Raw genomic sequence first — 12,865 nt, forward strand, 5'->3', positions numbered from 1 at the left:
AGTCGAAATGGATAACAAGCTCCGCTGATAATCTAATTGAGTCAATTATCACATATTTTCTTCCTCAAAAGCACAAATGATCTTCAAATAATAATGGAATTCTCATTTCTCTCCAAACAAAAAGACAGTTGCCATGACTGCTGTCTTTGTCGAATACAATGAACAAGAGCATTCAGAGACGTGAGCTGCCCTCCATAGAGCAGCAAAACTATGTATTATGTGGGAAAGTACCACATTCTGCGATCTGGGGGCACAGTTTTGTATCTGTTTTGTAGATATGGAATGTAGATTACGTTTCATTGCAACCTTTTACACATTTGGATTATTGTGGCGGTCGATATGCAGCACATGTGCCAAGAGGGAGGGCTGTGGCGCTGCCTGTATTAGTCTGTGTTGCACGAGAAGCTAAAGAACAAGAAACGTGACTTAGACAAAAGGGGAAAGTCCTTAAAATAACAAAAATAAATTTATTTAATTTCAGGAAGACATTTAACAAGGCACAATAATGGTTCTGCTAAACTATTAAATATGTACAGAAGTATCTCACTAACTTAACAGAGCTTAAATATATGTTGGAAATGTTTGGAATACTGTTGGAGTCGCTTTTAAGTTGGACAGCATCTGCAACATACTAATGATACACAGAGGAATATGGCAGTACTACATAACAGCCATTAAAAGCCATTAGAAAGATAGATATCTCTTCATGCAGATGTTAAGTGGAAAAGCACTGACAGCTGTGAGTCGGACTAGAAAAAACTTACCTAATATTCATCGTCAGCATCTATTGTTGTAGCAAACACTGCATTTTTACCAGAGTAAATACTCCATGTAACCACTAAGAGAGAGAGGAGTTCAGGTCAGGAGTCCCAAAATGTAATGACCAGCCATGTTAAGCAGCAAACTAATGTCACCGAGGACAAGCAAGCAGTTAGAACGAGCCACTGAAATGAACACGGTGCCCTAGGTGTTGTATTTTGTTCAGTCGTTGGCACAGACTCAGAGGTTTTTATTCTCGACCAGTGTGACTGGGAAGGAGGTGATTGTCAGGATGGAGGCTTTCGAGGTTTCCGCATTTTCTTGAGCTTCTCTTGTCTCACCGTCTCGCCCTCCAAAGACGACAGCTCAGATATCCTGTGGATGAAAGAGCGAGGGGCTCCGACCATTGGGTCCGGATAGGACTGGCCTGTGTGGCAAGAGAGAGAGAGAGAGAGAGAGAAAGAGGGAAAGAGATGGAAAAAAGCATGGAAAGGAAAGAACAAGAGATTTTAGGATGAGATCTATGATAAAATAGTTACATGAAATAGATATATGAAATGAAAGTAGGGGTATTTCCACAATGGTGGGTTATAGTGCTTGTCTTTATCTATCGTCAGCTGTGTCAAATATTTAAGAAATATCAGTTAGAAATAATGTTTTGGACACTTTGATGCGTGCTTTACAAAAATAAATGTAAGTACAACTGGTACTTTCAGTAAAAATTGAAAGGAAACCAGAGGTATTTTTTTTAAAAGGGAAGAAAATACAGTGTTTGCAATTTATAACTTGAGTTGCCAGCTACATAATATAATACAAATCTGTGACATAGTGTAGCGACACGCACACTCACACAGCAAACACACCCTGAGCCGATGCTAATGAGGCGTAGGATTCGTGCTTTTTTTGTTGTGAAACGGAGAGTCCATACAAAATGACATGGTTCTCCCTATAAATCAATCTCATAAACACCTGTGCAGGTTGAAGGTTTAACTCCTCTTTTCACTTTCTAAGCAGACAGTGTGTCCTGACCTGTCGTGTCACGACCACAGCAAATACCTGGGAATGGTCAAAGCGTGTACTTAAGTCTTCTTACGTCAAAACATTCAAATAACTCACTTTTCTGATTGTCTTTAACAGTCAGTAGGTTGAAGGTTGGGTAGTTCACCTTAGGCCTGCGGGACAGAGGGACAGCAGAAGTGGCATAGGTCTGAGAAATAATTGAGAGAAGTATTGATTGGTTTGGTTGCATTTAGTTTATAAAGCCAAAAATACCTGCTGAGCTTGCAGTTCTTAACTGAGAAGCTGTTTCTGCCGTTGAGGACTAAAGCGGAGGGAAATAGGATGGCTGGACTCGTGCTCAGTTCGTATCTTTCGGGGTAACTGCAAGACAGAATTCAAAACAACATAAACATATTAAAACAGCTGTTGAGATAAATCTTTGTATCTGGTGCCTTTCTGCGTCAGCGCTATCTGACTTTTATCGATATTATCTTTAAGAAGTCCACTCACTTAAATGGCAAGACTGATCTCCCAGACTTTATTAATATGGTTATTAAGAAATATGTGAAAGTAAAAGCAGATATTTGCCATTTTAAAGTGTTTAAATGTCGTTAAATTAAAAAAAGAGGACTAAGAGTGATAACTAATTGCAATAATATTGTATTACTGTGCAAAAAATAATGATTCAATTTTAGCTACAATCGCCCAACATTCCCTGAATATTAAACATTAAAAGCAATCAGCTGTTTCTTACAGATACATTTTGTGTGTCAAAATAATAATTACATCTGGCTCCTGTTTTCTTTGTTCACATTCCTGTAATTTGTCATATATGAGACAGTGATTTAGTATAATTATTGTAATCTGTGCAACTGTCTCGAGATATACGCTATGAGGAGTACGGCTAGAGCTGCTGGACTGAGTGACGTTAATCCACCGGTTACCCCAGGGTGAAGGGCCGCCCTGCATGGCTGTGGGAAAGCTCCTTGGACAGGCTGAAGGGATGCAGGTTACCGGAGCGGTGCACGTGGTAGTCCCTTGGCAGTGGAGGAATCACAGTTCTGGTCCTTTCCAACCTCGCGCCTAGAAACAACCATATTTAGCATTTCCAAGCTGTCTGACACGAAGTTGCTCGAAACAGTGTAATTTAAAACAGAAAGGAACATGGCAGTTGTCTTGCATTATTAAATACTGTTAATTGCAACTGAGAAGTCAGTGGCGCTGCTAGGCCTCAGCATCTGAGACTATAGCCCCAAAGGTTTAATGAATAGATATTTTACGAGCACTTTAAAACGAGCTGTAGCTATATTCATCCGTCACTCTGAACACAGCAGATGGAAAATGGTTCTATAGACTTGATCATAAAAGCTGAGACTACTTTCACTGTTTGAAAAAGTCTGATCTATTCACTCAAGAAAAAAGGTTTCTGTTATGTCAAGTGTTTCATTGGAGAGATTTTTCTGTTGCAGAATATTTACAGTGGTGACACTATGAGCATATGGATGCTTCTACATATAGAATTTGGTCTCTAGTAACTAACCAAATACCCCAAAAGCTAGCCGATGAAAATACATTTTATGGTTTAACTGTAACTTGCTGTCATGAGATCAGTTATCATCAAGCTAAACATGGACAGAGAGCAGATTTGCATATTGTGTTATGGAACCTTATGGATGTATTTCTTTCCCCTCACCAGCACCTGCATCTCTACTCATGCACTATTTAAAGGCTCACCCCAATTGCTAGTAAATAAAATGTATGAAAACAAGCATTATCAAGGCACACCTTTACCTATAGTTTTTGATAATCAAAGCATCTTAAATAAGAGCAATTCCAAGGCACACAGTTGAAGAACTGCTGGCCTGGCTAACCTGCACTCAGTGTGATATTAATGCAGAATAAAAAGAAAGTAGAATGACCTGACTTTGCCTCGAGCACAGTGTCTCACGCTTTTTATTCATTTTGACTCTGAAATAACTTGACACAGGTGTAATTATCAAGTTAAGATCTACAGGTTTCTGGGCTGGCTTAAGTCTCTGAGGTGTCAGATCCGAACAACGCCTCTGTGTGAAGTTACCATATCTATGAGCTGCTCTATTTTTACCCTTGGAGTCAGCAGAATGAGCCCTGAGCGTCATACGCATGATGACAACTCCACCTACTGGCAGTCAGTTTACACTTCACTCACCAATTTTGATCAAACTGAGCACATTTTAGTGTGAGAAAATGGTCAGAATCCTATGAATGCCCTCTCAGCTGCAATATCAAAGCTCTTATTCTGAAATGCTTACATTTTTTATCAAACAGAAAGTGCCTCCCACAGATGTCCTTCTCTGGATCATTGTTCTCTGACTCCAGTTTGTCATCTTTGGTTAAGTTCGGCGTCCTACACAGATGAGAGAGAAACAAACATCACCAATCATTGTATCTTCTATGTATTATCATTGCCTCTTTTGACAACTATAAAGCTATCAGGGATATTCAAATACATTTAGGTTCTTTTTTTTTTTTTTTTTTTTTTTAAAATGTGTGGCCACCTCCTGCATTGCTAGGACTCTTAACTGGGGCATCATGATGGAAATGGGAAGATCCTGATCTGGGAATGGCTGGATGTTTAACCCGGGTAGGATTTGGGTTGTGGTGCGTTCACGTTCCGCACAAACGCAGTTAAACCCGCACTCTCCTCCTTCCTCAGGTTAACTGATGTAACCATTTACTACACAATGACGTTTTTTTCAAGCCCTTGGCAATAAAATATTCCCACATCTTACCCTTCAACTATGAAGCCGCTCAGCAAGGTTTTCCCGTCCCTGGACTCTACAAGAAACACATATTAGACGGCGTTTAGCATCTCTGTGACATACCATTAAGCTAGCTGCGCCTCGGTGAATTTGGCAGGTTTATGGGAGGACGCTTACTCACTGCTCAAGGGTTGTATGATGGGAAATTTCCTTATTTGATTTTGCCTGAAAGCTGCGTGTCCTCCTCCCGCTCCCATCCCGAAGTTCCTGTATGTTGGGTATCCAGAAGCATTAGGGCCGCGCTGGCTGCAACTCGAGCTTCCCTGTGATGTTAAAGACTTGGCGGCGGGTACCGACGTGTTCACCTGGTAGGTCATCATGTTGGAGCTGCCACACGAACACCTGCTACCGGCATCACGCTGCTGTGTGCACATGGATGCGATGTCCGACCATGTTAGAAGGTAAATTGGTTCGGACTGATGCTAGGCTGCAGCTCGCTGTGGCAGAAATGCTACCGAGTCACCGCGTCACCATGGAAACAGGCTTCCTCAGCTGCCTGCAGTCGTTTTTTATGATGTGGTCATATTTAGCTCCACAATATGTCATTCAGGGTCTTATTAGAGGCAGGCAGTGGAGGACCTGAGTTTTTAGTGCAGTCAGTATAAAAGCATTTCATCTGGCATAAGAAAGAAAAAAAATCTTAGTATTTAGTTCATACATTCAACGCAATCACATTTCATGCATGACCTGGTGTGGGTTCAACATGCTGGACCCAACATGTGAGCTGCTACCTCTAACATACATTTCTTATCTCTGTAGCATAGAACTATGTTTTCATGTACAAAGCTAAACTTCATATTTCACAATTTGTTTTTAAGTTTCAATACCCAACAGGAAAAAGGCCACCTGGTTGAAAACCTGAGCTTAACATACACCCCTGGATTCACTCTGTAACAGATGACAGAGTCCTGACCTCGCTGTGTGATGTGTCCTGAGATGACCCCTGTTGTGAACTGGTACTATATCCATAACACTGAAATTGATACCATCTATTATGCTTGAAATAACACTTAATGCATGACTGATTTACACAGTAACGACAAGACCAAGACTGTTTTTTTCCACATGTTTTATTGTACATTGAGTCCTTTGAAAACCTGAAAAATGAAAGAAAAGACATTGTTAAAATGGATAAACATGATTGGTTCCACTGAAAATATCCAACAGAAGTTACCAACTTAGTAAAGTGGTAATGAAATGCTTCTTCATACAGAAATTAATTCCCGCAGTATACATTACTTATCTTATAGTCTAAGTCTCAGCCACACATTTGAAATATAATCACCATCACATTGCTAAAAATTAACCCATTTGTTTTTGAAACTGATATGCTATCACATTTCTCCTTTCCTGTTACAGAATGAAGCGTCTCTAGTGAGGCGTAAGATGTGGTTTCAGACATAATTGGCTTATTTTCAGCTGGTTTTCACCATAGTCGATAAGATGGGGAAAAAAGAATATGCATCATTAACCACATCTAACAGGTGATGTCTACTTCCAAGACGTGTAAAAAGGTTCACACAACTCACTTCAGTTCATCCTCCTGATCAGTCTGTTGATCTGATCCTCCCTGTTGCCAGCATCACCTCCCTCCACAAAGTGTGTGGTCTTCTTGTTCATGCCACCGCGGGGTGAGGACAGCTTGAAGGGCCACAGGAAGTTGTTGGCGGGCTTGAAGTTCTTTCCAACTGTGTAAATCTCATGGATGAGGTCCTCAACACAGATGATGCCATATTTGCCTGCAGGTGAAAAAGCAATGTGTTTAATTCATTTAACTGCATACTGGCTTTCGCAATCAGTAATTTTTCCTTAAAAATAGAGAAAGAGCTTAGAACTAAGAAGTTGTTAACTGGACAAACCAAGTACTCAACTATGTTTGGAGCAATTCTGTCTTTAGAGCATTTTAAAGCCGAGAATAGAAGCAAACATTGAACCAAAACACTTTTAGATGCTGCTAGAAGGGGGCAGATGATACCAAAATTGCTAAGCTTGTTTTTCTCCTGTGAGAAACAATACTAATGCTGTGTAGGAAGTTCTGTCAAATTCACACCATGCAACTAATGATGTCCAAAGCTTTGGAATATGCACTGCAAAAGGAACTTCCCTCAGTTTGACAATTTAAGGTTTTGTAGCTGAACTACATGACAGCCTAATTAGTGGGTTGAGAAAAGATAGGAGAAATATGGCAATAAATGCAGTCATTTCCATTTGATACCATGCAATTATGTAACAGGTTAATTCAATGAGTATTATTCTTCAATCACATTAGATTGACTTATGAAAAGTTAATGTAATGATTTGTGACTTATATTAAAACTACATCTTGACGTTAAACTAGATTGAACCCAGTGGACTTAACTCTACCAATTATCATTTCTTTATGGGCTGCTGTAGTTTTCCAACTAACAAAAGATTACTGTGCTTGCTGGATTTGAAGCCCTCGTGCTTTGAATGTTTTTTTGTTTTTGCTTTTTTGTTTGTTTGTTTGTTTTAGCTCAAATACAAAGAAAACCCCAAAGTTTCAATAAGGTTCAATTTGTCCATTATATGTCTGCTAAGGCAAGTGTACCACATTCTTAAAGCTAAAAAACAATATTTTATTTTTTGATGGTATGTTTTAATAAGGATGAACAAGTCTGACCAACAAAAAGGGTAAAAGCCTTCCACTGTTATTGTAATATCACACAATAGTGAAGTCAACTCAAACTGGCATGTGGTTTCAGACACAACTGGCTAAGTTTTCAGTGTTTTTTTCACCAAAGTCGATAAGACGGGGAAAAAAGTGTACATCATTAACCACATGAAGCGTGAGGCCTTAATCTAAAAGTAGGAGGCTGGGAATCAATTTTTAAAACAAACCTTCATAGCAGCAAAGCATAGTGCTTAATAACATCAAGCGCATGTTTTAATTAATTTTTTTTACAAGATCAGGGAGAAAACAAGCCCTCTTTTCAATTATTACTTCCTTCTGCGGAATAAGACTCATGTTAATGCTGACAGGTTACATGACGTTATTTCTAGAACAACCTTCACCTCATGTACTCTGGGACGTATTAACACTGTTTTTTCAAAGTAAAATGTATGATGTGTCCATACCGAGAGCCTTCTCCACCAGAGCGTTGTCTGTGAGGCCAATACGCTGTTTCCTCATCCTGCCGTGGCCACGTTTGTAGATGAGCTCACGCACAGACTTCAGGTTGGGGTATCTGGGGAAACAGCAGGTCATAGATTTTGTAATTAGTTCACATGAAGTTTGATCAATTTCGGTCACAACAACATCATAACTTTTGCTTAGGGACCATTAAAGAACCCTACACTCTTTTATTCCCCATTTTGAAATGAGCTTCCAGACAGACTTGACCTAAATTTACCACACATCAAAAAATATTGGCATTGATGAGCTGTCATAATCTGACTTTTTCCACTCAATTCAGCTTAAGGTCTTTATAATCTGTTTTAAAAATAAATAACAGTTAAAAAAAAACAAAAAAACAAAAAACAAACAAACTAAAGTGAAAGCTCATCAAATCACCTGAAAACCTGTGAGACTTTGGGTCATGTCCCATTCAGAGATGTCAGAGCTTGTCAACAAAAAGTCAAAACTACTGATTATGCTGATCATGCTTGACAATTCCAACACCCAGAAAGCAAAGCATCATTTTTTTTTCTTACTGAACACATGTTCAAACTACAGCACATGTATGAAATGTGACACTGGATATTTACTGAAATGATATTACATATATTGGGATTGTCACTTAGATATAGCTGGACAAATCCAATTAACATTTAAACTGCAGATGAGGAAGCTTGTCCAAGCATCTGCACTCTAGCTTCAAAGTACAAATTGTATGTAGTGGTTTAAGGCTTAGATTAAAGTCCTAAGTGAGGAAGCTATTCTTGTACTAAGAATGAACATCTAAAGCACTTCCAAGCTTTGTGTGAAGATACATTACTACACAGTGTCAAAAATCCCAATCAGAAACATTCCTATTTTTATCTTTTAGTTCTTCTAAGACATTAAGGTTTCACTTCTGTGTACCCATTTTATCTCCTGCAGTTAAGTCTGAAGCTGACTTTATTTCTGTATAAATTGTTAAACAGTACTGAAGTATTCCATGACATAAAAAGTCAGAAAGCCAAGAAAGAATAAAGTGCTTTAACTACCAAGTAATATTTTCTGATTGACACAAAACTGCTTTGAAACAAGGAAAATAATACATATTGTCTCCACTTAGATAGCTGATGCCACAGTCCCAACAGATTATTTTCCCCTATCAAGAAATTCACACCACCAGAACAATATATATCTAAACCACACACATCAGAACACTGTATCTAATAGTTTGCCAAAATGCAGATGTATAGATTGTGGGCAATGAAAGGAATGTGGTTTCAGACAAAACTGGCTTAGTTTCAGTCAGTATTCACCATGGTCGATAAGATGGGGAAAAAAGTTCAGCATCATTAACCACATTCCAGACAAAACATCCTTTTAGTTGTGTAACTCGAATACTGTTAAGACTATCATGAACACGAATGATAAACACTGCAGGACCAAAATCTAACAGCAATAACAACCTTACCCCCAAGCAATGTAAGGCTCGGCAATCCTCAGCATGTTGATGGAAGCCTTGTTCAGCTTTACGAACACGCCGTTGAAGATCTGGCGCAGACGGAGCAGCTGCAGAACTTTGCGGACCTTGGGGCTAACGCCATTGATACTGGAAATTAAATAATGATCGTGATTAGTATTTAGATTGCCACAAGGATACAGCTTTCAAATTACAGTATCGATTGTGGTTTCAGAAAATAATTGGCTTATTGTACAAATCTTTATCACCATAGTCGATCAGCCGGGGAAAGAGTGTGCATCATTAACCACTGGACAGCTTTTACAAATAGGAGTACATTTACATGGATTGCTTCAGTAAACAAATGTGTGCTACAATAACTACAATCAAAAAAGAAGCCCCTCAAAACCCAACAATTTCTTCTCCCCTAAATGACAGAATAAAGAGAGGTTCAACTTCTTCACATTTTGTAATATGCCACTACCTACATAGCAGCTTGACACTGATTTGAGAGATATACCCTGCAAGGTATGGGGTTACAGAGGCAACCTGGCGCAACACCAGGTCATTTTCAATGAGTAAGAAGGCAACAAAACATGACCATGTCTTTTAAGTCTAGCAATCCATGTAAATGTAACTAACAAGAACTGTTCCCTCTCCATACAATGGGTACTACTCACCCTCTGATCCTGACGACAAAAGCCAGTTTAGGCTCAGCTGGCACATAGTAGTTTCCCACTTTGCGAGCAGTGCGGGCCAGACGGATTTCACGCCTGTACATCTGCCTGTACTCCTTGTGGTACTTCTCAGCCCTCTTGTAGATCAGTTTCCTGGTCACCTTGCGGGCCTGGATAGCGCAGGAAAGCAAGTTAAGTTGGACCAGGAACCTACCAACATGCTCTGCCACACAGCACCACAAGCGTGCAACTTATCCTACCTTCTTCTCAGCCAGCAGCTTCTTGACACGCATGGCCTTCATGGCGGCGAAGGCCTTTCGCCTTTTCAAAAGGCTCTCAGGGACCGCCGGCACCTTTTTTCTGCGAAGAGTTGTTAGGAAAAAAAAAATCAGGACCACAATCGTAACACGTTAACCGTATCTACTGTGGACATACAGCTAAGTTGCTAAACTGAAACGTCTCTTCATCGCCGCTGGTAGCAGGCTGCTAGCTAGCTAGCTAACCTGTCATTTGCCGGTTTCCATACAGGTTTGTGCTCTTCTGAACAAAAGCCTACATTACTACAGAGGAGTAGAAGTAAGTCGACAACATATTCAAATAGCTGACTTCCATGTTTTCTTTCCTTTTTTTTAGCAGAGAAACTACATACTTCTTCACAGCACAGAGGCTACAGAGACAGCCATGTTGTACTAGGCTATACGGATGCACTATCTGGAAAAAGTGACCATAACAACCCAAAAAAAACACAATCCTAAACAATACCGCGATTATATTAGTGTATACTAACTATACGACGTATCCATCCTTTAAAATTACAAAAGGTGGCTATTTTAATACTGGATGTGCTTAGATTTCAATACGGAGGCAAACACTCACTCTGCGTCCGCCATTGCGATCACCGAGAAAGAGAATTTGTATTTTGCGCATGTGCGGGTTAAAGCATTTAGGACCTCTACGGAGTGTCCGTCCAGCGCCTGACTAATAAATTTCTTTAAAGCTAAGCCTTCCGAAATATTTTAAAATAAGGTTAAGCAAGGCTGTAATCCACTTTGGTAATGCTGTTACTTAAATGACCTCTAAATGTAGAGTGCCATATCTTCCTCTCTCTCCTTTATTTATGTTTTTTTTTTTTTTTTTAATTTGGATACTGTTACGCCTAGTAGTTCAGCTCAATAAAATGTGAAAGTAAAATCTTTTTTTACGTGTACAATCTGTTAAAGGTTTATATAGACGTATTTTGGCGCCATTTCTGTTGTATGTGTGTGTTCTGAAATGAAAATATACTCTTCCCTTTTCCATCACAGTGCTACAGGTGATGGTTTTACACTTTCTGACCCGGCAGAGGGAGCAACCGCTTCATTTTGCAGAGCAGGACCACAGAGCGTCTGCAGCGGTCTGCAGGGGAAAAGTCTCCTCTGCTGATCCTGGATACTCAGTGGAGAGAAGACAGCCAACCCGTCCACTTCAGCGCGTAAAACACAGGCCCTGGGATTCCCTGCAAGGTTCTGAAAACAGAAAATAAACTAGATCCATGGTGTAGACTCACTTTGAAGCCCATTTTCAATGTATAGACCAAATGTATCTATTAAAGATGAACATCCAATCTGATTCAAATGTGAGCTTCAGATAACGTCTTGCCATTTTTTTTTTTATTATTTTTTTTTTTATTTCCACTTGGCTACCCAACTTTTTTCTTCTTTGTGAAATCTATATACACCTAAAGAGCACAGGCAGCTACACTACATTTAAAAATGCATCAGTGACACCCATCACTTTTAGAAGAAGTAGGTTTGTTTTTTCTTCTAATAGTGTACCCTTTTTATAGGGGTTTTGAATGCAGGTTTTACTTTTCGTTTTTCACTAGAGTCCTGAAGATTCTCAGAGTGGAAAAAAAAAAGCAAGAGGAGTTCCCTTTTTGGCTCTGGAAGACGTTTCACCTCTCATCCAAGAGGCTTTTTCAGTTCTATCTGGCCGCTATTTATCTTGGGCTCCCCATCAGTCAAGTTAAAGAATAAAAATAAAAATAAAAAGCCTCTTGGATGAGAGATGAAACAATAATCAAAAAGAGAAGTCTGCTTGTTTTTTTAACCATAACCTGGATGACTGAGAATATACACAGACCACCCTTATAATTCACGCCCACCAAACAAGGGCAACACATGAAAGGTTGCTGAAGGTGTGTTGCACAACACCGATAAACAAGGAAAAAAGGTTGCAAACTGGGGAAAACGTGTCCACGCTGAACGCAGCCCAGGTGCGCTGTATGGTGAGAGCATATCTGTGCCTTTTTAGAGGCCTGTCATTCTTGCGATCATTACCTTAATTAGGCAGAAATACAATATGTAGACTTAATCTATTTGCGCGTATAGAAGCGTAGCCTATGAATTCCATTTGTCCAGCGCTATATACGTCTGTCTTGGTGCGGACCTTACCGATCCACTTTCACTTTCCGATCGCAGTGGATCGCCAGTAAATCTTTATGTCTTCGATAGGTTAATCACCGATTCAAGTGTAGTAGGTTATTGTGTTTACATAGAGGTGTTTAAATGCTGTAAAGTCGGGAACAACAGGTTAGCTTGCACCAGACGGACATTGACCTGGACCTGCAAGATGTGGCCTGATTTGCATTTCGTGTTGGAAAACCTGCAGTTGGGAATTAGATACAATATTCATACAGTTAATCTTAGTCAAAAGTAAGGATCACTCGTGAAATAAATCCAAATTAAGGATATTTACACGTGTGCGCTTTTTTTTTTCAATATCAAATTATTATTATTTTTAATAATGAATGACATTTTTTAAAATTGTCTCTTAAGCGGTGGGAAAGCTTAATCTGCGCTCTTCCTTTGGGATATTGCATCGGGGAAAAAATTTGCAACAGATTAGTGTTAAAATCTTTGGTTACATCACCTCTGAGTGTAGTGTATGGACCTGGCACTTCACTCTGACAGGCGCTCAAGTCTCGCTCCTATTGGGTCCAGCGTTGATGGGTGGACTGAATAAATAGCGCTGAGATGCGGTTCAGAATGAGATGAGTGGAGGAGCAGCAGAGGAA

General features: G+C 39.6%; 2 protein-coding genes and 1 long non-coding RNA gene across 3 annotated transcripts; 1 reads left to right on the forward strand and 2 right to left on the reverse strand.

Annotated features, from left to right (window-relative positions):
- Nucleotides 1–902: 902 nt before the first annotated feature.
- On the reverse strand, nt 903–3,902 carry cunh8orf89 (chromosome unknown C8orf89 homolog). Its single transcript, XM_008301754.1, has 5 exons — nt 3,863–3,902; nt 2,703–2,841; nt 2,032–2,139; nt 1,876–1,931; nt 903–1,186 (listed from the first exon to the last, which is right to left on the reverse strand). The coding sequence occupies exons 1-5, from the start codon at nt 3,900–3,902 to the stop codon at nt 1,047–1,049; spliced, it is 483 nt and encodes a 160-aa protein (XP_008299976.1). The 3' UTR covers nt 903–1,046.
- Nucleotides 3,903–5,611: 1,709 nt separating this feature from the next.
- rpl7 (ribosomal protein L7) lies at nt 5,612–10,726 on the reverse strand. Its single transcript, XM_008301750.1, has 7 exons — nt 10,687–10,726; nt 10,071–10,170; nt 9,814–9,980; nt 9,146–9,283; nt 7,656–7,765; nt 6,089–6,298; nt 5,612–5,656 (listed from the first exon to the last, which is right to left on the reverse strand). Exons 1-6 carry the CDS (start codon nt 10,698–10,700, stop codon nt 6,090–6,092), a joined length of 738 nt encoding a protein of 245 aa, XP_008299972.1. The 5' UTR covers nt 10,701–10,726; the 3' UTR covers nt 5,612–5,656; nt 6,089.
- Nucleotides 10,177–11,429, forward strand: LOC103372177 (uncharacterized). Its single transcript, XR_520978.1, has 2 exons — nt 10,177–10,386; nt 11,115–11,429. It is a non-coding gene; the product is annotated as an uncharacterized LOC103372177 (long non-coding RNA).
- Nucleotides 11,430–12,865: the final 1,436 nt, after the last annotated feature.

Source organism: Stegastes partitus, unplaced genomic scaffold, assembly GCF_000690725.1.
Source record: "Stegastes partitus isolate 25-593 unplaced genomic scaffold, Stegastes_partitus-1.0.2 Scaffold1706, whole genome shotgun sequence".
Classification (NCBI taxonomy): domain Eukaryota; kingdom Metazoa; phylum Chordata; class Actinopteri; family Pomacentridae; genus Stegastes; species Stegastes partitus.

Coding starts and splice junctions, on each gene's coding strand:
- rpl7 (XM_008301750.1), bottom strand. Junction 9,284..9,813: donor TTTGTCGTCAGGATCAGAGG/GTGAGTAGTACC, acceptor TTTAATTTCCAG/TATCAATGGCGTTAGCCCCA. Junction 7,766..9,145: donor GAGCCTTACATTGCTTGGGG/GTAAGGTTGTTA, acceptor CTGTTTCCCCAG/ATACCCCAACCTGAAGTCTG.
- cunh8orf89 (XM_008301754.1), bottom strand. CDS start 3,902: ATGCGTATGACGCTCAGGGCTCATTCTGCTGACTCCAAGG. Junction 1,932..2,031: donor AAGAACTGCAAGCTCAGCAG/GTATTTTTGGCT, acceptor TCTGTCCCGCAG/GCCTAAGGTGAACTACCCAA. Junction 1,187..1,875: donor TGTTAAAGACAATCAGAAAA/GTGAGTTATTTG, acceptor CTTGCCACACAG/GCCAGTCCTATCCGGACCCA.